Consider the following 24,053-nt stretch of genomic DNA (forward strand, 5'->3'; position numbering starts at 1 on the left):
TAGCTCCACTGTCATGCCCGATTAGGAAGTACCTCAAGGCGTCACGCGAGGTCACTGATTTTTGGGAAACACTGCCAGTGGCCTTGGCTCTAGACTACTATGGACAAAGGTTGGCCATTATGTCTCCCATTCTGATAGATATGACGTTTGTACAACAAGCGGCAATAGTTAGGCTTCATGTACTCAAGTCGTAAGAGCGAAACGTCAGAGAAACCTCTCTGCTAACGGTTGCTTGTGCGGATTGACTCGTTCACCCATCCCGCCCACAACATCGTCCCAACTCAGGTGGTTAGATTTCCTATCCTTTATCCTTCTTGGCATTCTCTCTTCCTTCAGACCCTCTTCTCCTCCAGCTCCCATGGCACGCCATTTCGCTGGCGCCCGCATTCCTTGCTCGGCCATAGCTTGCCATTTCTTCGCACCACGCCGCTCCCAGCGTGATCGACGGTCATCGGCTTCCGCTTCACTCGGTCGCCATTTCGACTTCAATATGCGCCGAATAGCCTCGGGTGTCACTTTGAAGTGTTCTGAAAGGGTTGCCGTGGAATAAGCTGTTGGGTCGGAAGCATGTAATGCACGAATGCCATCAAGTGTATCCGGTGACAGGCGCTTTCTTGGCTGCCATCCCGCATCACCAAACTTGTGCTCGAGTGCCTCTTTCTGAGTCTGCCATGTTTCCCGGCCGAGCTTCCTTAACTTTTCTGTGACTTGTGGTACAGTCTTGACGTCCTTAAATGGCTTGTCGAGAGTCTTCGCATTCGGCTCATCATCGCTGGGAGATACAGGTGTTACGTTCCCACTGACCTTCTCACCATCAAGCTTGGCGATCTTGGCGAGCACGGTCTCGATGCGACTTCTCCCCGACTGTCCTTGCGCGTCGCGGACTGCAGCTTGAGCTCGGTAGCTTCCTGCTTCGATGCGTCGTCGCTTGCGTTCTGATCTCGACTGTGCTCTGCTCTTTAGAACATGTGCAGTAGCACCGTGTGGAAGAACAGGGGCTGCCACGTGCTCACTTGCGCTTGGTCCTGGTTCACGAGGCGAGCCAGACTCGAGAAACCCTATGTTTTTGATGGCACCCTTCGGATCTGTGAGGGCGGTAGCGGATGGCTCCGGTAGCGCAGCTCTGTATTCTGGTACAATCTGTACCTCCGCGTGCCAGTCGTCTGAATCCGTCGTTTGGAGACGCTCTGCGGGGTTCTCCTTGGAACCATCGGCGCGGTGATTGAGATCTTCGCGCCTCCGTCCGTGCGATGAGTTGCTTAGATCCACGAAAGGAAGGTGAGCATCATCTTGGACAACTACATATGCGACTTCTGGTCGCTGTAGGGGAGGTCGCGTGCTCAGGCCCCGACAATGTAAGAAAAACGCCTCAGCTCTCTTTTGCGGCAGAGCAATGCTGATGGACGCATTGTGAGCGATGCTGGTGACGTTGCTGCGCAATACGATGGCCATAACGTGACACAGTACAGCTAGATCAGGGAAGAAGGATCAAAAGTACATGAAGAGGCGACTCTGGATGACATACGTACGGCGCGGAAAGTTCCGCCCTGCTCTCGACTCCTCTACTATCAAATGCTCGCCTCTTCCTACCACGGTCTTGTAGCTTTTCCCAAACCCATGGGAACATTCGATGGCTCCCTAGATACAGAGCCTGAAGGCTTTGCATAAGCGCGACGATATCCGCTTATAGTGAGCATGTTGAGGTAGCGTTGCACGTTGCTAGCTGTAAATGCAAGGTTGCGGCGCTTTTGTGTAACACGAGGTCGACCACCTCGTATACATGGTTTGACCTTCCCCTTAATTCTTTCCGATCAATTGCGGAGCGTAATTCCCCATGACATGCAATGGTTGATGATGGCGGCGAAACGGTCAGCCTGCGGGCTTACCAACGAGAGATGCTGGAGGCCAGCCTCTGCGGAAACAGGATCATTGTGGCAAGCTGCCGGCGCTGAAAGCGGTACACTTTGTAGAGACTAACTCTGGTCAACTAGATGCCTACAGGCAGCGGCAAGACCTTGGTCGCGATTGCACGCATACGCCATGAGCTCGAGACCTCCACCCCTACCAAGCTGATATGGTTTCTTGCCAACAGTGTAGAGCTTTGCCGGCAGCACCTGGAGACTTTGAAGCTGCACCTCTCTGCCTACCCTATTCTCTCCTTGACCGGCGAAGCTGGCGTCGATGCATGGTCCGAGCAGCGCTTGTGGGATGCTGTCCTTTCCGACGTACGCGTGGTGATTGGCACACCCGCAGTGCTCAAGGATGCGTTGAGCCACGCATTTGTGCGTATGTCACGTCTTGCGTTGCTGGTCTTTGATGAGGCGCACCATTGCATCAAGAATCACCCCATGAATGCTATCATGCAACACTTCTACCATCCAGGCAACTCACACAAAGAAGTCCCTCATATTCTGGGCCTTACTGCGAGTCCGGCGATCAACGCTCAGTACGGCAGTCTCACACAGCTCGAAGCGAACCTCGATGCATTTGTGGCTACGCCCAAGCGGTCTATAGAGGACCTGATGCGGTTCGTCTACCCCCCTCACATAACAATCGTGCAGTATCCGCCCACGAGCATTTTGGACTATCCTGCATCGAGTGAGCTTTGTGCTGCAGTCAAAAGAGCGGTCGATGAGTATGACTTCTTGACCGACCCGTATGTTGCTGAGCTTGGACAGTATCACGACGAAAGATCACGACGCAAGCTACAAAAGACTGTAGAAAAGCGGACGACATCCTGCTATGACGAGATCAGCAAACTCAATCGTTGTGCAGAGGCCGTGTACGATCAGCTTGGCGTGCCCTCTGCGGAGCATTTTGTGAATACCTGCATTGAGCGATATATCACGGCGGCGGTATCGTACGGCACCACTATGCTCCCGGACATTACCTCTCTCGAACGTCAACATCTTGTGGACTTATTCCGTGCGTTCCCAGCCCGCTTTCCCGGCCGGTTGCTGGTGTCGCCGAAGGCAGATCGCCTCCTGTCTCTCCTCGCAGCCTATGCATCACCTGAAGTAAGGGCCATTGTTTTCGTGAAAGAGAGAGCGGTCGTGACAGCTCTTGTGCACCTTCTCCGTAACGCTGAACAGCTGAGAGGACATTATAGCATCGGCAGCTTCGTCGGCACCTCCACGTTCGAGGGAAGGTCCAGTCTGGCGGATCTGGCAGACCCTCGGCAGCAGCAAAATGACCTGCTGGGCTTTCGGAGGGGCGATAAGAACTTGATTGTGGCGACTAGCGTGCTCGAGGAGGGTATCGATGTTTCCGCGTGCAATTTAGTGATCAATTTCGATCAACCGGACACGTTTATCGCCTTCTTACAGCGGCGAGGGCGTGCTCGGCAAGAAAACTCCAGGTATTTCCTGCTCGTCTCCGAAGACGACACGCGCGCAAGTGCGTCCAAATGGCAAGCAGAAGAGGCGAAGATGAAAAGAGAGTACGAGAGCGCCCGTGCCGAGCGCGCTGCAGCTGAGGCTGAAGACGTACAAGCACTCAATGCTAGATCGTACCGCGTGGAGTCGACTGGCGCACTACTGACAATCAACGACGCGAAAGCTCATTTATATCACTTTTGCAATACCAGCGTGCAAGCCAACAATTATGTTGATACCGAGCCGGACTTTTACGCAGTCCGTGGCAAAGACAATGCGTGGACGGCATCAGTCACGCTGCCGTCCTATGTTCATCCAGACGTGCGTAGCGCTGCCAGTCGGGATCGCTGGAGCAGTGAAGCAGGTGCTATTAAGGATGCCGCTTTTGAAGCATATGTCGCCCTGCACAAAGCCGGCCTACTAACTGACAATCTCTTACCTCTGACCGAAGTACACGAATGCGAGGCTTTCCAAGGACGTTCAGACCAGCCAAGCGTTGTGCTTGCAGCTCCACGAGAGTCATCGTGGCTGAGATGCGCGAGGGCTATGCGCGGCACAGATGTACAGTGGCACTCGGCTCCCCTGACCATGACATCGGCTACCGAGGACGAGTCGTTTGACGTGACCTTGTTCATGCCCATGCCTCTAGAAGACTCTACAGTACTCGAACTGTACTGGAATGAGACGACCACATATTTGATCAACATCTCTGAATCACAGCCAGTTGACGTCAGGGACCAGCATCTGCCGCCTCTGCAGGCGCGAACTAAGGCGCTGCTAAAAACTGTACATTCGTCAAGAATGCCCGTCAACAACATGTCCGACTTTATCATGTGCTTTGAGCCGGCTGAACCGCTGGACACCGGCTCAACATCTGCAGCAGAATGGTTCAGCGCAGTCCGCGAAGCGAATGATGACGGCTTGTTGATCCGCGTAAACTCGCTGGGAAGCAGACTGTACATATTCAGCAGGTTGGCGACGTGCACTGATGCCGTCACCGGAGAAGTGAGGTCCAGGATCCTTGCGATACGGTTCCCAAAACGCAGAGACTTCCTTCACCCTGTACAAGCCCGACAACATTCTAACCAAGCGTACACCAAGGAGGAGAGCTTTGCGCTGGAAGATTGTACGGTCGAGAAGACGCCCTTACGTTCCGCTCGATTTGCCGCATTTATTCCTTCCATCATGCATCAGGTTGACGTTCGACTGACTGTGCAGGAAATGCAACACAGCAGCGTTCTTCAAGACCTGCAGCTCAAGAATGGGGATCTGATTCAGGAAGCCATAAGTGCGCCGTCCGCGGCTGAGAAGTCGGACTACAACCGGCTCGAGTACTTGGGAGACGCTTTGCTCAAGTTCTGGGTCTCAATCAACGTGATGGTGCTCCATCCGACATGGCCGGAGAAGTACCTCACGATGGAGAAGTCCCGAAGGGTGAGCAACAACACTCTTGCTCAGGCTGCTCATAATCTTCAACTGAATCGTTGGATTCTAACGAAGTCTTTCACCGGAACAAAGTGGCGGCCTATCTATGCAAGCGAAGTACTTAGGACTGATTTTAGCCAACCCAAACAGATATCTAGTAAGACCCTTGCCGACGTCGTGGAAGCCTTAATTGGGGCCGCTTACCTGGATGGTGGCTATCAAAATGCGTACACCTGCATAAGGTCTTTGCTTAAGCAATGTTGGTCCGAACATTACTTGATATGCTCGTCACTCCGAGGTCACATGGAGCAGACCGCGGCAGATCAAGTATCTTCTGACTTGGGACGGTTCATAGGCCATCATTTCAGGTTCCCTTACCTGCTCATCGAAGCACTCACACATGCGTCGCTTCCATTCCAGCGAAGAATGATGTCATATGAGCGTTTAGAGTTCTTGGGGGATGCTGTACTGGATGCCATCATCGTGCCGTACTTGTGTGGGAATGCGAGGAAGCTGAAAGCCTCTGAAATGCACGACATTCATGAGGCGCTGGTCAACGAGCACTTCCTCGGCTACTGCTGTCTCAACGCCAAGATCGAACAGGAGTACAGGACCGTTGAGAAGACAGGAGATGGTCATGATGTCTCGACCGCTACCCGAACGCTCAAACTGGCGGACTTCATTCGCGCCGGCGGACAACTGCTCAAAGCTAAGCAAGTGGCGATGGCGAATTTCGACCGCTACCAAGACGCCGTAGCGACCGCTCTGGCAGACGGTGAAGAGTACCCGTGGCCAGACCTGATCGCGATGAATCTACCGAAAGCCTTCTCCGACGTAGTAGAATCGGTGCTTGGAGCGCTGTATATCGACACAGATGGAGACATGAGCGTCTGTGAGCAGTTTGTGGCAAAGCTTGGCATTTATAAGCATATGGACATCATGTTGAGAAGCAATATGAAGGTTGTGCCCCCTAAGGGTAGGGTTGGGATCATGGCGGGTGGTGAGCGAGTAGAGTACCGCTTCAGAGAAGAGGTCTCGGAAGAGGGACGCTTCTTCGGGTGCAGTGTCATGGTGGTTGAGAGCGAGTGGGCTACCGTTAGTGGTTGTAAGACGAGGGTTGAAGCCGAGGCTAGGGCGGCACAGGTGGCGGCCAACAACGTGCCGTCGAAGATGCCGGTAAAGAAGCGTAGGCGCGCTGATCAAGATGAGGTAGCGCCCACACGGGAGCAGGCGTCGGATACTGACGAAAAAGGCGTCCCATTAGCAGTCAGAGAACCCGAACAATTAATGTCGACGGGCTTAAAGTGAAAAGAGGTGTGCCAGAACCTGCGACAGTCGCCGTTCCGTAGGACTTTCGGGTGGCGATGGCGAAGGGCAAGTCCATGGACTGATCGCAGAAGACTGCTAGGGCGCGGGCATAACGCCTTTGCCAGCATAGCTGTGAACTGCAGGCTCGATCTTCGCACGTTGACTAATTGTCATGCCATGGAATCCCAAGATTGGGGGAAGGGCGAGCCAACTTAAGTGGTGCGGATTCTTACATCAGAAATGAGAGCTCCAGCGCTTGCGCAGATGAATTTCCTGGGTCAAAAAGCCTTCAAGAAACAGTTCGTGAAGCATGCCTGATGATACAATCATTAATCGTCATCCTCATCGTCATCGTCAGTACCTGGAACGTCCATAACGCGCTCGCCGGCCTTTTCCAGCATCCTTCTTGACCACGCTCTCACGCCTTTCCAGACAGTGTACAGAAAAGTGGCAACTCCAAGAGCGATCGCAAACCAGCTAAGACCTTGTAAGCGGTCTCTACCTGTTCCGCCGAGTGCCTGTCCACTCCGATGGATAACGACGCCGGTGCCACGCATATTGAACCAATGCCACGGACTAAGTGTTAGAAGGAACTTTGCGAAGCCCAGTAAGCCCAGTGATGCTAAACCTTTGATGAAGTGCTCGACCCAAGTCGCTGGCTCGTTCTCGTACAACAGACTGCCCGATGGTCCGCCGGCTGTGGCAATCGTGCTGACAGGGTCAAGGTACAAGTTGATGATCGGATCCGCAACGAAGCCAAGCAAGAACATAGTGGTCATGAAGATGGTCAGGGTCAGGGCAATCTGCGCCACGGAGCTGCTAAGCCAGCGTCCCCAGCTCAGCCGCTGGAGATGATACCGATACCTGCACGTCGGACATTGCCAGTAGTTACGCTTCTGTAGCGGATCTTGGCGTCTCCAGGCGCCGAGGCACTCTTCGTGGACGTACTTCTGAGAGCCTTTGCAGTTGCATGGGCGGATCAATCGGCCGCCGTCACCGGGTGGCGATTCGTAGGTCACGCGTAATGAAGGTCGCAATGCTTCTGGGAGTATCGAGCCTTGCTGCTCCTCTGTGTGGAAGGTCGGTGGTACCGTTTCGAGACATATCCGGCACGTCCGGGTTGGGTAGTGAGTCCGCTGCTTCTTAGGTTTGCTGCCCTCGTTGCTCGCTTGAGGTGGAGGCGCGGCTGAATTAGGTTTCGCTTGAGATGGAGGTGCATTGCGAGATTCACTCTCAGCACGTAGCTGAGCATCTACATCGTCCTGTGTCCAGCTGCCTGGTAGATCATCAGGGAAGCTCCAGTCTGAACCTGATGCATAAGCAGCCATCGCTTCGAGTTATCGTCTTATGCTGTTCCGGAAGAGCAAGTCGGAATGTTCAGCCTGCGTCAAGATCCAGATAAGATGAAGGTGGTCGCATGATGAAGTAGCAAAAGTAAAGAGTTCGGAGGCTGTGGAAGGTGAAAGGTGTCGTGTGACCCGGCATCTGCGGGCGACGACTATTGACACTGACTATCGGCGCAATAGCTCTCCGCGTACCTCGCGTTTGCCTGACTTCAACGAACAACTTGAATCGAGCATATCGAGCTGTTTGTTGATCGCAGGGCACCCATACAGTGTAAAGAAAGCGGACATACAGTCATCTACTCATAGCGACGGCGATTAATCTCTCTCAGCAGCTCTACCGATCCGCGGAAGGCCAAGATGGCCGACAGATACTCCTTCTCCCTCACCACCTTCTCGCCCAGGTAAGCTGGCAAAAGGCCGGTATGGTTACTTCCACTGACGAGTCCATAGTGGCAAGCTCGTCCAAATAGGTACGATCGCAATGTAGCAGGGCTAATGCGACCTCGTTCCACTGACAGTCCGCAGAATATGCTCTCAACGCTGTCAACCAAGGTGTAACCTCGCTCGGTATCAAAGCCGCAAATGGCATCGTCCTCGCAACGGAGAAGAAGTCTTCCACACCCCTCATCGACCCAGCCTCATCATCGAAGATCTCACTCATCACACCCAACATCGGCATGGTCTACTCCGGGATGGGTCCCGATTACCGCGTGCTCGTAGACAAGGCTCGCAAAGTCAGTCACACAGGCTACAAGCGGATATACAACGAGTATCCGCCCACGAGAATACTAGTGCAAGACGTCGCGAGGGTGATGCAAGAGGCGACGCAGTCCGGGGGTGTGAGACCGTACGGTGTTTCGCTGCTCATTGCTGGCTATGACGAGGGCATTGAACCAGAGCAGCAGAATGCGAAGCCGGCTGGCGCGGAGGAGACGGCGGTCGATGACTCTGCCGAAGACCGGAAAAAGACGACGGGTAAGACTGGAGGAATATTGAAGGGCGGGCCTAGCCTGTATCAGGTCGATCCGTCAGGGAGCTATTTCCCGTGGAAAGCTACGGCGATCGGGAAGTCCGCGACGAGTGCGAAGACGTTCCTAGAGAAGCGGTATACGGAGGGCCTCGAGCTCGAGGATGCGGTGCACATTGCGTTGCTAACGCTCAAGGAGACGATTGAGGGGGAGATGAATGGAGAGACGGTTGAGATTGGTAAGTGGCCTATTACTCACGTAACCGTTTTGCCGATGCTTACTACTGTGCAGGTATTGTTGGTCCGCCAGCGAACCATCTTCTTGGCTACGAGGGCGTAGAAGGCGCACAAGGTCCGCGCTTCCGGAAGCTGAGCCCACAAGAGATTGAGGACTACTTGACGAATCTGTAGTGTGCGCCAACGCCACGCAACATGTGCTTCTCTCATAGCGGGCGTTGGCTGGCGCCGATACAAGCATCACTGTACAATATGTAGAAGTCACAAGCTGAGCCGGTCGCAGGCGTGCCAACGCCGCATGTGATTCGCTCTGCTCTAGCCTTTCGCCAGTGTCAGAGTCGCTTCCAACCGGCTGTCAGCGTGTGCACTACCCAAGCCTTGCACTCACGACGTCCGGTGCCTTGTAGCTAAAGAACTGGAGACTCGTCTGGGACATAACCTCCCGCGTGATGGTTACGGTCCTCGTGCTCGTGCTCGTGCTCGCTGTCCGCTCGGTCGTCGTAGCCTTAGTATGTGCCGCATTACCCGTCTTAGTCATAGATGTCATAGACACAACCATATCCGTGACTACAGCAGCTTGCATCCCATGACCGTGCTTGCGCGCCGCAACCGCAAGTACAATTCCAGCGATCACAAGCACGACCAGGAGCGCCGGCGCCGTAGTGAGGAGCCAGAGCGGACAGTGGAGCGTCCTGCTCCTACTCCGCACGCCACTGAGCGCTGGTGGTGCTAACGATGTTGGCTCTTCTATCCACTCAAAGGGCTGGACTGCGGTGGAGGGAGGTGCCGGCAACGTTCCGAATTCGTGGTTAAGGTTGCGTTCGAACGTCGACTTGAAGTCAGTTGTCATAGCCGATGACGGTGGCGGTTCGGCCATCGATGTTACGCCCCGTTTGCTGGCCATTGCGAGTGGTGCTTGTTCGAAGAACCTCTGAGAGCCTTCCAGGTCGCTGCTTGCTGTGCTTGCCGCGGTGTCCCCTTGAGTGGTTCGCGCTGTATTGTAGAGCTGTAGGCTTGGTGTTCACTTAGGAGTATTGCTAGGATTCGCTCGGATGAGCGGCCTGGAGTGTCGTATATGCGTATGGTAGGGGTCAGTGTTTATACATCGATGACCAAGTGGGAAGCAGCCTCTCAAACCACTCCGCTGCTTGCTGCTGCTGCATGTGAAGTGACGTTAATTGGGTGACATGTGCGAGGCACTCGCACCTATCCTCCATTTTGCAGCCACCACTCGCAGTCACTCCGTAGGATCATCATACATACACCTGGCTTCTCTTCGCTATGCCAACTTGATACTCAATATCCCATGTTCATGCTTTTTGTTACAATATGCAGATCTTCTGTGAAACGCTCAGAAGTGATGCCTGCAATTGACTTGCTCCCGTACCGCTCCATAACGCTCTGAATGCTACATGTATGCAAGTCACCGCCTCGTGCTATGTTCAAGTTCATACATTATCCAGTGAACGAGTGTCGTGATCAGGATCCAGCCGGCCAAGCCGAGTGCTGTCTCGGCGCCCGTGAGGCTCGTGCTGAGTGTTGGTGTGGCGACTTGGCGACTGCATTGGGCTCTATCCATTAATAGCCGCCTGGATGGTTGCAAAGCGCTGCTGTAGCGCATCGTGATCCGCTCGTGCCTGCATTTCCTGTTAGCTTCTGCGTGTCATCCGAAGAGCAGTTATGACATTCGCAACGACTCACCTGCGCATGCGCCATCTTCGCCCCAACTAACTCCCTCTCCATATCTTCGCACTCCTCCCTCAGGGCACGGTTTTCATTCTGCACCTCCACGTTCCGGGTCATGATTCGCTCCATCTCCTCCTTGAGCTTCTCCTCTACCTCTGCCGGTTGCGCATCCACAACCTTCTTCAGCTCCTGGATCTGCAGCTTCAGCCCCTCGTTCTCGTCGAGTAGGCTGTCATTCAGCAGCTTCAGGTTGACGAGCTCGGAAGCGATGGACACATGTTCAGCGTCTTGCTGTTGTGTGCGCTCTTCCAAGGCTTTGACCCGCGTGGTAAGGGTCTGGTTGGTGCTGCGCAAAGTTTCGAGCTCCTCGGTCCGTTCACGCTCAGTCCGAGTCTGCTCCTCCCATTCTGCAGTATATTTGGCCAGGATCTCTTCAGAGATCGCAATCTCACACGCATCACGCACCATCTCATCTGCGCGGTAGAGCTCCTTGTCTGCGCCGCCGGTGACGGATCCGAAGAAGCCAGAATCTAGCAACGAAGATGCTGACGGAGACTTATCGATGTAAACATCGAACAACTTCTCCTTCAAGAAGGAACTAAGCTGACTCATGTCCTTCGTTTCGAGTAGAGCCTGGCGATTCCGCTGCATGAGGACTAGGCCGAACTTAATAATCGCCGTCAAGCCTTCGCTCAACACCAGATCGTAGATGCGTAGTACAAGCTGCAACGGGAATCGATACGCAAACAGCGTCAGAAACCATTGTGTGGCGTACAGTTCCGGCTCAACCTTTCTTCTCCGCAGGTGACAGTACAGCGCTGGTTCCATGTCCTCTAGCAGTCGCTCAAATTGATATAGCCGAAGATGCAGGCCAGCCATGTCGGGAGTGAACATGCTCCGCAAATCATACTTATTCATCAGTTTGACCAGTAGCGTGAATGCTTCCTCCTCACTCATGTTAAAGAGCAACGGCATGGCGATGAAGTTGATGCCCTGCGCATACCCTACACCTTCATCAAAGAGCGCGTACGCTTTGCACACGCCAAACAGCCCATCTTGCAAGCCCACCGATTGAGTGTACTTACTGTAGGAAGTTCGTGCACCCATGTCGCGCTTAATCATCTTCTCAAGCTTCTGCATCTGTGCAGTCTCGCGCTTCTGCTTCTCGGCGTACACTTTCTCCTGCATATCGATCGGGTTGCCTTCCACCGAAAGCGGCGGACTAGCCATGGCGGATGTTGCAGGTGTCGACTTTTCGGAGTGGATGCTGGCACTTGATGAGGCAAGACCTTCTTCTGTAGATGCTCCGTTGATTAGTGGCTGCGAGTCGCTTCGACCCATAGGCATCGGCTTCAATGTGTCTTCTACCTTTGTGCCTCTAGCTTTCAGAGTACGATAGACGGTCTCTAGCTCGTCGCTCTTGCTGTCTGCTAGTACCTGCCATACCACACCCCTTATCGGTGCTGGAATGCCAGAAGCGATTGCCTCGCGCAGTTCGTCCGCATTCGTTCGTTTCACTGCGACGGAACCCTCGTAGACCACAGTCTGCCATAGATCCCAGTTGACCGGCCGTGGTTCCTCTGACGGTCCCGCTGAAAGACCGGAAGCTGTGCCAGGGGGTAGTTTCATGTCTAGAGGTGGAGACTTCAGTATTCCAGGTGTTGACATGGCTCGATCAAGTCGCGGAGATGGCTCGTCTTGGCTGGCTTTGGTGGGTGATGTTAACATATCAGCGTCACTGTGAGTTCTGACCATCTGTGCTCTGTCATCGGCTCCATTTTCCACATATCCATTCTCGTTACCCGTCGTTGATTCTTCCTGCCTCCTCACGCTGTTGAATTGGTCCTGCAAGCTCAACTTCGAAACAACACCTTCGGGAAGGTCAGCGATTGGTGTCAAGCCATTGGATTGGGTATCTAAAGTGTTCATGGATGCATTGGTGTTCCTCCTAGCGAGAAAGCCACCCTCCTGCCGTCCTGGTGGAGACCTGGCAGGCTTCCTAACACTGCCAATTCGGTTCAGAAGTCCGGTGAAGCTACTTGATGCTTTTCGGGCAAAGCTCTCAGGTGGCCGTGGAGACAGACCGTTGGTTCGTTCGCCAAGCTGTCGTTGCTCGAGAGCACGTAACCGATCAGCTGTTGACGGCGGTGGTGGTGTGTTGATCGGAAAGTCTCCGGACAAGCCGTGAAGAGGCTTGCCAGGCGATATGCTGCGGTCACGGAATGTAGAAGGTTGCGGGGGTGGCAAGTCCGGTATTCGGTTTACTGCGGCGTGCGCAGGTGCTGTCGCATGCCCATTAGGCATGTCAATACTCTCCACACGGCCATTGTTTGTTTCCACCGTGCTCTCAAGCTTCTCTGGTGCACCGTTAATAGCTAAGCCCGCTGCCTCGCTGATGACTTGCTCCTCTGCGGTCCTGCCACGGTGCTCGCCATCCGCAGCCGACCCAGGTCTCGGTGTTGATGTAGCATCCTCAAACATCTCGCTTTCCTGGCCGGGCGTGTCTCCATCCTTCGCCCTCATCTCCGCTCCGATATCCGCCATGCTGATCTTGATGGGCGGACCACGCCGCGCTGCAAGCCCGCCTTTGCGCGACCGGCTCTGTGACCGACTGCCAGGCTTGACACTCTTCCTTCTATCCAAAATGCCAGGTGCTTGGTTGCGCTCGCTGATGGGTGAGGAATCTGCGGAGGAAGGTATATCTGGAATGGGAGGAGCTTGCGGAGATGATATCGCCTCAGCTAGCTCAGCGGTAGCGACTGCATGTTGATCTGTTTCCTTAGTGTGGATGTGGATCTGACTTTCTGGGTTCGAAGCTGCATGCGTCCCTGCAGGCGATCCGGATGCAGCTTTAACTTCGGAGGCGGGTACTGTACTACTCAAGACCTCCGTCATGGTGTAACAACGGAGAAGTATACATTACGGGTGTTCGCAATCACGACAACGACAGTATAGTACACTGTAGAACCAGCATATGGTTTCCAAGCCGCAAGGGGCAGCCACAAGACCAGTGCGCCTATTTTGGGCAGGGAGCGCAAGCCATTGGAAGAGGGGTCTATATAATTATCGATTTCATTCTGCTTCGTTAGCCGCTGTCTTCATACACTCTCATTCTTTTACCTACGTGGGTAACAATGCTTATGGAGATCAAAGCTAAACTCGAGCATCTGGGAATGATACAGGGGGCGTTGGGGTTCTTCAATGCAATCGGCTTCCCACCAACGAGTCTGACCAAGTGACCCGCCTGCCTTGATGCTCCAATCAAGATATTCGCTTTTTGTACCTCTCTTGCCTCAAAGCTCCCTACATCAATGTCGCCGATATGACACCGTTCTTAACGACTGCGTCTGGCCTTCCGCCTTCACACCTGAAGCCAGCCCTCTCCAGGTCCTTCCCGCTTGCAGCATTGAACTTGTAGGTCTCGGCATTAATGCGGATTAGGATACCGAACGTCTGCCATACCCACTCGACGAAAGCCAGGATAGCCTTGGACATGATGTCTTTATTCCGGTATCCCTCGCCTAGCTAGTACCCGACCTCTGCGGTGCGGAGGTAAACGTCCTTACCAAACATCACGCCAGGGCTGCCGACCGCCTCGCCATTAATGGCGGCAGCGTATCCGGTGGGTAGAAGCGGGCCTTGAGAGCCTGTCTCCGTCGATCATGCTTCCGATCGGACATGGTTCGATGTGTCCTGACAGTATGCGACCCAGAATGCGGCGTCGGCATTAATGTAGGGATGTGGCATTCGATCACGGAGGTCGTCCCTAATCTTCTTGTTGTTGCCACGTGGTGAGGACGAGGCATCATCGGTCGGAAGCCATTGACAGATTGCCAGCCCATCAGAAAGCTTGACTATATTCCCATATTGACCTTCCGGGTCAATGATCTCAGGCGATCGACTCATGCTCAGCGTCAATTAACCCTAACACTTTTTGGTTGTATACGTAGCTGTCCTATAATGCATAAGTGCTGCTCCTGGGCTCCTTCACCCAACAGTCTAGATATATCGTGAATTACTCATGTCTCGAATGCGCGATCGATATTGACTTGGGCTGCCGGCAAAACGAAGCACCGGGAATGCATGTCAACACGCATTTCGTTCAGACCTCACTCGAGCTTGCTGATTATCGACCAAAAACTGGAAAAGGAAACGCTCTCCATCTGGGAATCGAACCCAGGTCTCCCGCGCTTGACGTATGTACACATGACAAGCGGAAATCATGACCACCTAACGAAGGGTATTAGAATTCGTTCAATAACTGATAGATATCATGTGACCAACTAGACCAATGAAGATAACCGGACGGCTCAATTACAGTAGTATAGATGGTCGAACATTTGATATATATATTCAGAAAAATATCTGCCGAAGCTTCGCCGGACTTTAGAGTGTTGGCCTGCGTTCGAGGCGAGCTCAAGGGCAGATATTCTGAGGACGAAGCTTGGGAATTGCTACTGCTTGGAGTGAACTGTGAAGTTCGAAGTAAAGAATCATCTCAGTACACGCTTCATATATACGAAGCACATTCCCATCGCCACCAACGCCATGCTAAGTTCAAGTAAGGTGCATACATAGTATCACAAGTCATGAACGACATCGCTAAGTCCCAGCTAGGATTTGGTCACATTATTCTTCCTTCACACTCCGCAGAAGCCACGCTTCCCACCACCTTCGCAGCCCCAGCACGGTCTCCCTTCCGTCGTCCTGCTTGTCCATACCTGCAGGATCGCCCACGACCAGTGATGACACCCAGTAGAAGGCTAACACCCAGCTTCCGAACATCACGCCAAGGCTCAGAAACGGAGATAGCAGATGCACTGCCACCAGCATCCAGGTATGGTAGACAGCATCTTCATTCGCATATGGCGGCAAAGGGGTGTGGATGCAGCGGAGTTGCAGGTTCAGTGCCGGACCCAGCAAGCCAGCAAGCTGTTGTCCGAATGTCGGTCTTCTGGCGCATAGGCGTACCGGCTGTGTAAGGCTTGTGATGACACACGAGATGATAGTCCAGGCCGCATTCAATGCTGACAGCAGGACGCATGGCCCTGCGAGAAACAGCAGAATATTGACCGCTTTCTGTTCCTGCATCCGCCGGCCTTCATCCTCTGCCTCTTCATCGTCGGTATATGTGAGACTTAGATTGTCTCTCGAGCGTCGATCGGTATTTCGCGCATTGTGCATCGCCTTCTCCGGATCTCTGACTGTCACACCCGACTCTCGGTCGTGGTCCTTTTCTATTGACGAGACGGGTGACACGAATGAGCCCGATGACATAGAGCCGGAGGTGTAGTAGTCGTCGTCTGCTCGCGATCTGTCATGTCCAGTATGCCTGCCGTAATCGTTCGCAGCATATCTGACAGGTTGCATCGGCGGTAGTACACATGGACTGGGATGTCTTAGGTTCGACAAGGGAGTGACAGTCTGTTCGTGTTCTCGCCCAGCCTTTGGCGCCAAGTCGGATCCGGCCTGCATGTCTTTGGTGTGTTACAGGCACCTCTCGAATGTTATACGTGCGTCGACATTGAGACAATGATCATGGAGGGCACTCGTTGTCCTCGCATACGGGGGGCGGAGGAGTGCATTATGTAGCGTGAACGCATCACTGCCTCATCAGCGTCCCTCCGCCGCGCCATCTTGGCTTGATCCTGGGCGGTAACGCCAAGGTTGCCAAGTGACGGTTTGATTGGCGAAATGCTGCACGATCCGAGCAGCAGAGCGGTCGTTACGCAGACTGGGGCGCGGCGCTGACCTCGCCGAGCGTCTTGAAGGCATGTGTCGAGCTGCGGCGGTGGAGGCGGCGGTGTTGGCATGAGCGCAGTCTGGCAGAGTTTGGAAGTCTGCAAATGATACCGAGCCACCGAAGCCGGCATTGTCGGCTGGGACGTCTGCGGAGACTCGCGCCAAGCACTTTGCTCTTCTCCTTTCCACATAAACCAAGAGCACTACATCGTTTCACTTCACGTCCATTGCATCAGCTCCCGGCATCGTGCGGAAAGACATGTTTCGCATCGAAGACGTTTTGCATCGCTGTTGTTCGTTGCCACGATACTTGGCAATGACTCGATAGGTGATCTTTGCTCATAAGAACTATGCTCGCCGCATGTGGCCAACATGTGAACTCTCGAGGCTGCGATAGCACAGGTAGTAAAGGATCCCTCGGAAGCAGTTATGCAAGCTTGGCCGCAATGGGCATTACAGACGTCAGAGATGCCCAGTCATGAAACATCTGCTTGCAGTATACGGCCGCCACCTTCGCTGCTAAACGCTCCAGGGCTCAGACCGTGTCATGTACGTTGCTTCATTGCTCTCCGCGGCGATGGACCCGGCATGAGTACAATTCTCACGGCAACCATGGACCCACTTGCGTCCCTGACACCTTTTTTCTCCCAAACCGCCTCAGCTCATGTAGGTCCCAGTCGTTGCCGCATCGCTCACGCCACTGCGGATGGCTTAGGGACGAAGAGCGTAATGGTGCTTTCGTCGGTTGCGCGGCTCGACGAGCGGTCGGAACTCAGCACGATCTCAGTCTCTGCTAGACGCGGACCGGGCGCTCCAAAGTGGCCCCCGGAACCGGTCTGGGAAGCCTTCGTAGCCTACGTTGTGGTGATGTCGACGCGAAATAGCGATGTTGGCTTGTGGATGACCGCCTTTGTTGCAGAGTGAGGGCCTACTTTCTTCCAGTCCTGACATTCCCGTCGTGGCGACGTCTGTGCCGACGTTCTTCGGATCAGCTGCAGAGGACGCCCATGCCTCCGAAGCATTACATTGAGTCATAAAGCCCGGGTGGGCGAAAGCTTTACAAGTGGCTTGGGCGTGATCAACTCCTTATCGGGTGACACAAGGTAGGGCTCACAGGACATCAACGATCTATCCAAATTTATCTCTCCAGCGCCACCCGTGGTCAGCACTCTGAAGGCGTACAAGATGCGACGTACTGACTACTTGACTGAGATGTGTACAGTGGCCCTTCCGGCTGCCAATGAGGAGATTCGCTAAATGTAAGCAGCGGCCAACATTATCCTACAGAGTCTGTCTGCTACGGCAGAACAAGACTTGACAGTGTTCCATCATGCTGGAGTATACAGCTCTTTGTCTTCCTGTTTCGCTCTACATAATGTGCGAAAGGCTGAGCGCGCAGCGTGCTACGACTCTGACCGGACGGCTGGTTTCGAATTTACGCTCCCTTAAGGAGGCGGTTACGGCGGTGTGCTTGATCTTGCCGCAGAGCTTGTTGTTCCTCGCGCGGCAGTAGCTGCGGCGGACAAGGATGGCGACTTTTTAGTGCCTTGCATGGGACTCGAGCGGACCGGAGAGCATCGTATGGAAGGTGTGTTCGGCATGAGAGAAGAGGAGGACCCGGATGATTCCATTGAATGTCGCATCGTGCATACCGCATGCTAAAGCACCTTCAGAATTAAACGACCGACGCAACCAACGGCTTCACGAGCAGAGGGACAACGCAGGACGTAGGCAAGCCATGCTGTAAGCTGCAAGCTCACAATAACAGTTATATAAGTCCCAGGCAATCTCGATGGACTTGAAGCTGTCATAGCACTGCTCGAATCGCCTACTAGACCTATTACGAGAACTACCTGCCTCACCAATAGATTCGGAAAAGGGCACACGCACTGCCGAATGACAAGAGGCCTAGCACCAGCAACGGCTTTGGAATAGCCACCAGCGTAAATCTTGATGCAACCTCAAATCGCTTATTCAGTGTCTCCGTTGAATTTCAACGTGGGAGCTCAACACCAGGATGCTGAATATCGAGGAATCTACAAAGCGAGTCCCACCCATCTGTGATGTGGAACTTCAGCAGCCGATACCTGGGCACGAGTGGGTCGAACATATTCTTAATGCTGCTCGTACGCAACCTTGGCATTCCCGCGAGAATCACTATTGCAAAGGATCTTACGAGACCGCTTGAAAGCTGATCAGGTGAACCGGGAGTGCATGCGAAGAGCAGGTTCAACCGGTATCAGAGTTTTGGTGAGAGGATGATCGATAAGCTTTCCCACTGTTTCCAGGTTTGACCTGGCGGACATCCCAGTCAGTTGTAACACAGGTCAATCACCACATTCGCCGGCTTCCTCGTGCCACTCACTTGTACCAGGCGTCAGAATCCCGATATGTTAGGGTCAGCCTTGCTTCCGGATACGCATGTATCAGCTCGCCGACGAACAGGACTGCAGGTGTGTCAGAAATACCCAGACCGCGTCCTAGGAGCTTGACGAAATCAGCGTGGCCATACGGTTTCTCTTGCCATCGATCTTCGCCTCAAGCACTTCTAACCACATTTTGTTTTGGCGAGGCTTCTCGAAGAGTGGTTGCCAGCCATGGTAGCATTCGTTAATGCCCAGGAGACGAAGCGCAACGCATGTTGGCATCACGATTGTTAGCCGAACATCGGTTTCCGCCTGACTATGGGCCCCGAACATCCTATTGCCGGCCTTTCATTCCTAGCATTAAGACTCTCATCGATACTATGCGACGGCCACCCTTTTCTCTGTCGATTTTCGTCACCAGCCAGGTGTAGTCTGCCCAATGTGTTGGTTGCGACATGCCGGGCCCAGTAATTGGAAGCTCCATGTGGGTTTTCAGGGCGGCCTGCAAGACAGCAGCTTGAGACTGCATCACACCTGCGATGCGACGACCAAACGCCGTCCCGCTATCATGTGGTGTTTCTGCACTGATCCGTCAAGTCGAGAGCAGACGCAGGTCGACGTCAACCTCGATTGTGCGTATGGCTTAATGGGTATGATTAGCATGGTATGGCAGGATCCGGCCAAACCACAATTTGACTGCTTGCGGCAACTTCCTAATGCAGCTAAGATCTTGTTTACCCGTAGCTTCTTCAGCAGCTTAAAGCTATAGATGCAGATCCACCTCCGTTTGCTCGCTTCAGAAGCAGATTCACTTCGAGGGTTGATGCGGACAAGCTGATAAGGCTCTACGTCTGTGAGGGCTGGAAAAATTGACCAACGCGCAATACCACCATGAGAAAGACAGCCAGCTCGCCGCAGAGATGACAAGAGCACAAAGTCTTAACATGGACGCGCCTCCAGATCTCAAAGGGCGAATCTTGACGGTCTCACATACGAGCGAAGGATTGTCGACAGACGAAGGTTGCTGAAACAGCTCTTAGAACGTCAAACGCAGGGCAAAGCTGTACGGTGACAGCGGCCAGTGTTAACCTTCCACTGCACAAGCTGTCAGTGCAGTAATGCGGAGGACGACCTCATGTTCATCGTAGTGTGGCCGGCTATCTTATCAAATATGAGTACCGGAGAGGGTGCTTGTGATAGCGGCATGGGTAGCATGTCGGTCAGCGAAGAGGCAAGCTACATGCTTACGAGCCACTCGTTAGCCCTCCATGGGCTTCCTTGTGGACATCTGCAAACCAGCGATTGTCTCAACACTGTCGATATGTCCATCTCAATCTCCTGTACACGGGGTAAAGTCTCGAGTATCAAGAGCGCTCCTGACCTTGCTTACCGATTCACAGAGCTATTTTGGGTGGCTGGAGTCGTACCTTTTCTGTCTGCTAGATGGACGGATTCCCCAGTGCTTCCGGCAGTCTTGCCGAAGACGATACCAGCAAGTCTTTGCAGTGGGCGCAAATGGCAGGCTGAGACAATTTGCACATGATGAAGAGGCATTAGTGTCACACGCAGAATTCGCAGCAGCCGACTACGAAGAACGTTCCGTGGCTGGCGCGTGTTCCAACCCTCCATTGAGTGCGTCCACGTCTTGCATTGAATCTCGTGCTCGACACACTCCTGCCCTTCCGTTTTGGGTAATACCAAAGGTTGAGCTGCAATCGGTAGGGTTCGCTTCATTGAGGCTGTCTTCGACCGGCTGCATGTAGTCGCATTCGCGGCACTCGTCCCATGCATGCTTTCCGTAGTCGCTTATGACGGCAATTCCGGGAATGCCGAATTTGAGGTCTGCTGTGATGAGAGAGTGAAGTGGGAAAGTGTAACTCCCGCGCCAAGGCGCTATGTCCCACGCTCTTTAGCTTCCCCAAACAGGAAAGCACGCTCAACAGAATGCTAGGACCGCTACTTGCGAGGCTCTACGAAGACCTCCTCATAAGGGATATCTGACCATCCATCGTCCGAAGTCCATCTTCTCCGGAGTATCTCCAGCTCACCACATGGTAGAGTTCCATCCTCGCGGCTCTTCGTGTGTGGTATCAGTACTGCCAATCTCGATCTTGGTGGCCGCCGCTTCCATGAAACATTCCTCAACTGGATCCAAGCGGTCCTGCTGCCACTCCTGGTCCCAGCCATCATTATGATAGGGCAACTGTACAATCAGTCGAATGTCCAAGCGCTTGAGGTGTGGCATCTGCTCCTGTATACTTCGCAAGGTATTCCGATGTGCCACGACTTCGTCGGTGTCAGTTTCGACGTAGTTATCCTACCTTGCGCATATTCCAGTTCGAAGCGCACCTCCACGGCTTCGCCTAAGCGTATACAAGCAGGAATCGGCAGCTCCACCACCGCGCAGGGATAGTACGAGACTTTCGGAGTCATGAGCTCTGACAGACGTTCCCGATACTTGAGAGTGAACTGTTTATTGACGATGAGGCAATTGTACACGGGCGCGTTGCTGATATGGACAGCTGGGGGCCTTGTTGGTTGTGAAGATTGGCACCATGGCGCTCGGCACAAGTCCGGTGCTGGCCTCAACAAAACATCATAGATCATATCACGCATCTCCTTGGTTGACCCGAGGAAGTCGAAGTGTTCATCGGTTAGGTCCTGCCCAAGACCTGAGCAGGTTCCTGCGCTGGTCATAGTATCCGAGTTACGCGTCGCACCATGGATCGAGTCATCTATGGGGAGGATGCTGGCCTTATTGGACCTTGACATGTTACAGACTTTCATTATGACGAGGTAAATGGTGAAAGCCTAGCGATACCCGCACATGAGGAGTTGAAGTAGAGTAGGAAGTTGAAGCGAGGCAAAGGGGCCACTGGCCGAAGCGGAGACTTTCCGCACTGGGACAAGCGGAATGGGCACATGCTTGCATATTGGACACATTTGTTGACACCAAGCCGTAGTATCCCATTCTTGCTCTGAAGATGGCCTCAAACGAGCAGCCATGGCACGCAGCCTTTCCGCAGCCCACGATGGAAGCCGAGATAATGCCTCAAAGACGAGCTTTCATGATCCTCTCCATGAAGATCGCCAGCATGCTCATCGTAGACGTCCGACGGACGGACTACGAAGGCGGAGCTATACGTGGTAGCATTAACATCCCAGCCCAAGGCTTCTGGTGGAATCGTGGCATACTCTGGGAGCTCTGCTATAAGTCGGATATAGAGTGGGTTGTCTTCACCTGCGGCTCTTCTTCCGGACGGGGCCCTCGCTGTGCAGGCTGGTTCCTGGAGCATGTTCGTAACGTTGCTAATGACCATAACATGCATGTCACGGTGCTCGAGGGCGGCGTCAAAGGTTGGGTCAAGGCTGGACCGCAGTACACGCAGCTCATGGACGGCTTCCGGCAGGATTACTGGGACGATGTCTTCTCGAAGGAAGCCGAGACAAAAAGGTCCATTGCCGACACTGATGCGAGCGGTACTGGCGGAAGTGATCAAACCGTAGGACCTGCGAAGACTGCACCGGCCTGATTGGATCTGCCTAGGAGCCAAAGCGCTACCCAAGATCTCCGTACCCATCTGTGGAAGTGCTGTGGACACATGAGGCTGGATGGGAGGAGTGCTCGCGCTGAGCAGCTCAGAAGCTCAGCATAAAGAATTGCAAGGCATAAATGGTATCGGGCTTTAGTACCATTGCTTGAAGCAGCTTTTATTAGGGCAGAACGCGCAATCTTCTCTGAACGATACCTAGACCGTCGGGCTGCCTGCGAATGATGCGCTGAAGATCACCGCTTGCAATGAATGCTACGCTATTCATAGTCACCTTGCCAGCGAAGGGCAAGTGCATTCGCCTAATGCTTGCACTTACGACGCGCTCTTCATCAAACCACACGCGCTGCAAGTCCACCATCGGTGCTCCATGAACGCACCACAGCGCTCACAGTTCCACCCGAGACGCTGTATCGGGTGCGGAAGCGATAGTGTCGCTGAGATAGCCGCCGGCTGCCTGCTTCCGACAGTACGCGACCTGGCCACCGCCGCTGGACGTGACGCTGGCGTCGCTTGCGGTCGTTCGGTTCCGCAAGCATCACAGGCTAGGTACTGCATAGGGTTGATGCAGGTGCAAATATTGCAGGTCCATAGGTCTGGGTCGAAAGGCTCGGAGAGGTCGACGTGGACTGCTGATTGAGTGGTCGATGTTCTTGACGGTGGCGGCACTCTAGCTGCCTCCGGCCGTGCATCGGCAACCTCGGTAGGACGAGAGGCAATTACGTTGTTTGTTGCAGTCTGCGTCACACTATTGACGATGGGCTTGGTGTTATTCGGCACTGGTGGCGCGGACATCGCACGATCTTGGCCTTGAGCGTTTGGTGGTGGTGTCAAAGGCGAGACGGGAGACCACCTTGACAACGAACTCTCTGGATGCGACATACTGTCCTGCAATGCCCACTTCAGTTGCTCATCTTCGTCAGGCACCTTGCGTCCTTGAGACGAGTCTTCACTCAGACGTGGATCGTAGAGGCCGGTTGACGGGCTCCAGGCCAGACCACCATCTCCAGGAACTTTGGAAAAGGTGCCATTCTGAATCTTCCGTTCTTCCTCCTGCTGCAACAACTCATACAGCGCTTGCGCGATCGCTCGATCATTTGCATCGTCCTCTTCCGCCTAGGTCTTGAACGTGTGATTGGAGGCATCATCTGAGATCTTGATCGCGTCTTTCCTCCCTGAGCCGCAACCTCTGTTGATTGTGTTCCGCCTAGAGATCTGGTCCGCGATGACTTGCCTCACATCACCGCCATGCAGATGCAGTGGCGTGCCTCCCAGCCGCTGCCCGGAACCTCTGCTCAGCTGGCCTTGTGCGTGTCGCTTTTCCGCGCTAGCGCGGGCCAGGCGGCGCATATCGTGTGGCGCCGGCGCGTTGTACCTGTCACCACCGAGCCTGTGGCCTTCAGATAGGAAACCTTCTCCAGTGTAGCCTTTACGAAGTAAGGTCTCATGCTCGTCTCGTAATTCATCCCATAGCTTGTGGAAATTGCTGTCATGCTCACCCCACACATTATGGGAGAGTTCGTGAAGCATTGTGTCAACTACTTGCTCGAGCGGAAGGAACAGATCCGGGTTGTTATGATATCGTAGCCGAATGCAAATCTTGTAGCCCTTATTGATATTCAAACCCAGCAGGTTCTGCTCTGATGGGAGAAACTCGGCCAAGATTTGAACTTTCCACCCACGCTTCCGCATGATCGGTTTGACCAGCGATGCTACCTTGCGAAGCATCGTAAGTGCTGCATCTCCGCGTTCCAGTCCTTGCAGGTGCTCGTAGCTGTTAAAGAGAGCCTCGGTCTCCTTAAGCTGAGAAGCATACGACCGCTGAACACCACTGGGCCCACCCTTAGAGGGCCCACGGTTGCGGCCGGAGTACTGCGGGATCATCGTAGCATGTCTCTTCGTTAAGTCTTGTATGGCATGAATCTACAGATGCGAGGAATCATGCGTTGGTCATATTGCTGCCACGCTTCGCGGTCCGCGAGAATCTCGGCTTGCTATAACTGTATACGCTCGGTAGTGAGGTCTCAAGTGGGGGCATCATACAATAAATA

General features: G+C 53.8%; 16 protein-coding genes and 1 non-coding gene across 17 annotated transcripts; 6 read left to right on the forward strand and 11 right to left on the reverse strand.

Moving 5' to 3' along the window:
• Positions 1-17: 17 nt before the first annotated feature.
• BAUCODRAFT_35328 (uncharacterized protein) lies at positions 18-1,471 on the reverse strand. The gene has a single exon (XM_007679267.1). It carries the CDS (start codon positions 1,450-1,452, stop codon positions 205-207), a length of 1,248 nt encoding a protein of 415 aa, XP_007677457.1. The 5' UTR covers positions 1,453-1,471; the 3' UTR covers positions 18-204.
• Positions 1,472-1,862: 391 nt separating this feature from the next.
• On the forward strand, positions 1,863-5,816 carry BAUCODRAFT_46072 (uncharacterized protein; the record flags this gene model as incomplete). Its single annotated transcript, XM_007679312.1, has 2 exons — positions 1,863-1,931; positions 1,992-5,816. Coding segments are annotated over 2 exons (3,894 nt in total), but the record flags the coding sequence as incomplete, so codon positions are not given.
• A 629-nt stretch (positions 5,817-6,445) lies between these two features.
• BAUCODRAFT_60458 (uncharacterized protein) lies at positions 6,446-7,435 on the reverse strand (the record flags this gene model as incomplete). The annotated part of the gene is made up of 1 exon (XM_007679341.1): positions 6,446-7,435. A coding segment is annotated over one exon (990 nt), but the record flags the coding sequence as incomplete, so codon positions are not given.
• A 237-nt stretch (positions 7,436-7,672) lies between these two features.
• BAUCODRAFT_35331 (uncharacterized protein) lies at positions 7,673-9,286 on the forward strand. The gene is made up of 4 exons (XM_007679268.1): positions 7,673-7,854; positions 7,904-7,923; positions 7,979-8,659; positions 8,713-9,286. Exons 1-4 carry the CDS (start codon positions 7,811-7,813, stop codon positions 8,829-8,831), a joined length of 864 nt encoding a protein of 287 aa, XP_007677458.1. The 5' UTR covers positions 7,673-7,810; the 3' UTR covers positions 8,832-9,286.
• A 942-nt stretch (positions 9,287-10,228) lies between these two features.
• BAUCODRAFT_60314 (uncharacterized protein) lies at positions 10,229-12,203 on the reverse strand (the record flags this gene model as incomplete). Its single annotated transcript, XM_007679340.2, has 2 exons — positions 10,229-10,287; positions 10,352-12,203. Coding segments are annotated over 2 exons (1,911 nt in total), but the record flags the coding sequence as incomplete, so codon positions are not given.
• A 1,190-nt stretch (positions 12,204-13,393) lies between these two features.
• Positions 13,394-13,959, reverse strand: BAUCODRAFT_140516 (uncharacterized protein). The gene has a single exon (XM_007679665.1). It carries the CDS (start codon positions 13,836-13,838, stop codon positions 13,647-13,649), a length of 192 nt encoding a protein of 63 aa, XP_007677855.1. The 5' UTR covers positions 13,839-13,959; the 3' UTR covers positions 13,394-13,646.
• Positions 13,960-13,972: 13 nt separating this feature from the next.
• Positions 13,973-14,322, reverse strand: BAUCODRAFT_35335 (uncharacterized protein). The gene has a single exon (XM_007679269.1). The coding sequence runs from the start codon at positions 14,247-14,249 to the stop codon at positions 14,004-14,006; it is 246 nt and encodes an 81-aa protein (XP_007677459.1). The 5' UTR covers positions 14,250-14,322; the 3' UTR covers positions 13,973-14,003.
• Positions 14,307-14,645, forward strand: BAUCODRAFT_537835 (uncharacterized protein). The gene has a single exon (XM_007679666.1). The coding sequence runs from the start codon at positions 14,427-14,429 to the stop codon at positions 14,628-14,630; it is 204 nt and encodes a 67-aa protein (XP_007677856.1). The 5' UTR covers positions 14,307-14,426; the 3' UTR covers positions 14,631-14,645.
• BAUCODRAFT_t23 lies at positions 14,499-14,583 on the reverse strand. The gene has a single exon. It is a non-coding gene; the product is annotated as a tRNA-Asp (tRNA).
• A 157-nt stretch (positions 14,646-14,802) lies between the features above and the next one.
• BAUCODRAFT_35336 (uncharacterized protein) lies at positions 14,803-16,225 on the reverse strand. The gene has a single exon (XM_007679270.1). The coding sequence runs from the start codon at positions 15,816-15,818 to the stop codon at positions 14,973-14,975; it is 846 nt and encodes a 281-aa protein (XP_007677460.1). The 5' UTR covers positions 15,819-16,225; the 3' UTR covers positions 14,803-14,972.
• A 539-nt stretch (positions 16,226-16,764) lies between these two features.
• BAUCODRAFT_35337 (uncharacterized protein) lies at positions 16,765-17,029 on the forward strand. Its single transcript, XM_007679271.1, has one exon. The coding sequence runs from the start codon at positions 16,815-16,817 to the stop codon at positions 17,007-17,009; it is 195 nt and encodes a 64-aa protein (XP_007677461.1). The 5' UTR covers positions 16,765-16,814; the 3' UTR covers positions 17,010-17,029.
• A 1,053-nt stretch (positions 17,030-18,082) lies between these two features.
• On the forward strand, positions 18,083-18,302 carry BAUCODRAFT_35338 (uncharacterized protein). Its single transcript, XM_007679272.1, has one exon. It carries the CDS (start codon positions 18,103-18,105, stop codon positions 18,271-18,273), a length of 171 nt encoding a protein of 56 aa, XP_007677462.1. The 5' UTR covers positions 18,083-18,102; the 3' UTR covers positions 18,274-18,302.
• Positions 18,303-19,401, reverse strand: BAUCODRAFT_35339 (uncharacterized protein). Its single transcript, XM_007679273.1, has 2 exons — positions 18,451-19,401; positions 18,303-18,380 (listed from the first exon to the last, which is right to left on the reverse strand). The coding sequence occupies exon 1, from the start codon at positions 18,978-18,980 to the stop codon at positions 18,786-18,788; it is 195 nt and encodes a 64-aa protein (XP_007677463.1). The 5' UTR covers positions 18,981-19,401; the 3' UTR covers positions 18,303-18,380; positions 18,451-18,785.
• BAUCODRAFT_537989 (uncharacterized protein) lies at positions 19,378-20,452 on the reverse strand. Its single transcript, XM_007679667.1, has 2 exons — positions 19,879-20,452; positions 19,378-19,546 (listed from the first exon to the last, which is right to left on the reverse strand). Exons 1-2 carry the CDS (start codon positions 20,240-20,242, stop codon positions 19,536-19,538), a joined length of 375 nt encoding a protein of 124 aa, XP_007677857.1. The 5' UTR covers positions 20,243-20,452; the 3' UTR covers positions 19,378-19,535.
• Positions 20,453-21,339, reverse strand: BAUCODRAFT_537988 (uncharacterized protein). Its single transcript, XM_007679668.1, has 2 exons — positions 20,801-21,339; positions 20,453-20,737 (listed from the first exon to the last, which is right to left on the reverse strand). Exons 1-2 carry the CDS (start codon positions 21,236-21,238, stop codon positions 20,663-20,665), a joined length of 513 nt encoding a protein of 170 aa, XP_007677858.1. The 5' UTR covers positions 21,239-21,339; the 3' UTR covers positions 20,453-20,662.
• A 108-nt stretch (positions 21,340-21,447) lies between these two features.
• Positions 21,448-21,876, forward strand: BAUCODRAFT_56945 (uncharacterized protein; the record flags this gene model as incomplete). Its single annotated transcript, XM_007679332.1, has 1 exon — positions 21,448-21,876. A coding segment is annotated over one exon (429 nt), but the record flags the coding sequence as incomplete, so codon positions are not given.
• A 299-nt stretch (positions 21,877-22,175) lies between these two features.
• BAUCODRAFT_578032 (uncharacterized protein) lies at positions 22,176-23,886 on the reverse strand (the record flags this gene model as incomplete). Its single annotated transcript, XM_007679669.1, has 2 exons — positions 22,176-23,118; positions 23,242-23,886. 2 exons carry the CDS (start codon positions 23,884-23,886, stop codon positions 22,318-22,320), a joined length of 1,446 nt encoding a protein of 481 aa, XP_007677859.1. The 3' UTR covers positions 22,176-22,317.
• Between the last annotated feature and the right edge of the window lie 167 nt (positions 23,887-24,053).

The sequence above is a fragment of the Baudoinia panamericana genome, assembly GCF_000338955.1.
Source record: "Baudoinia panamericana UAMH 10762 unplaced genomic scaffold BAUCOscaffold_8, whole genome shotgun sequence".
Taxonomy (NCBI): Eukaryota; Fungi; Ascomycota; class Dothideomycetes; order Mycosphaerellales; family Teratosphaeriaceae; genus Baudoinia; species Baudoinia panamericana.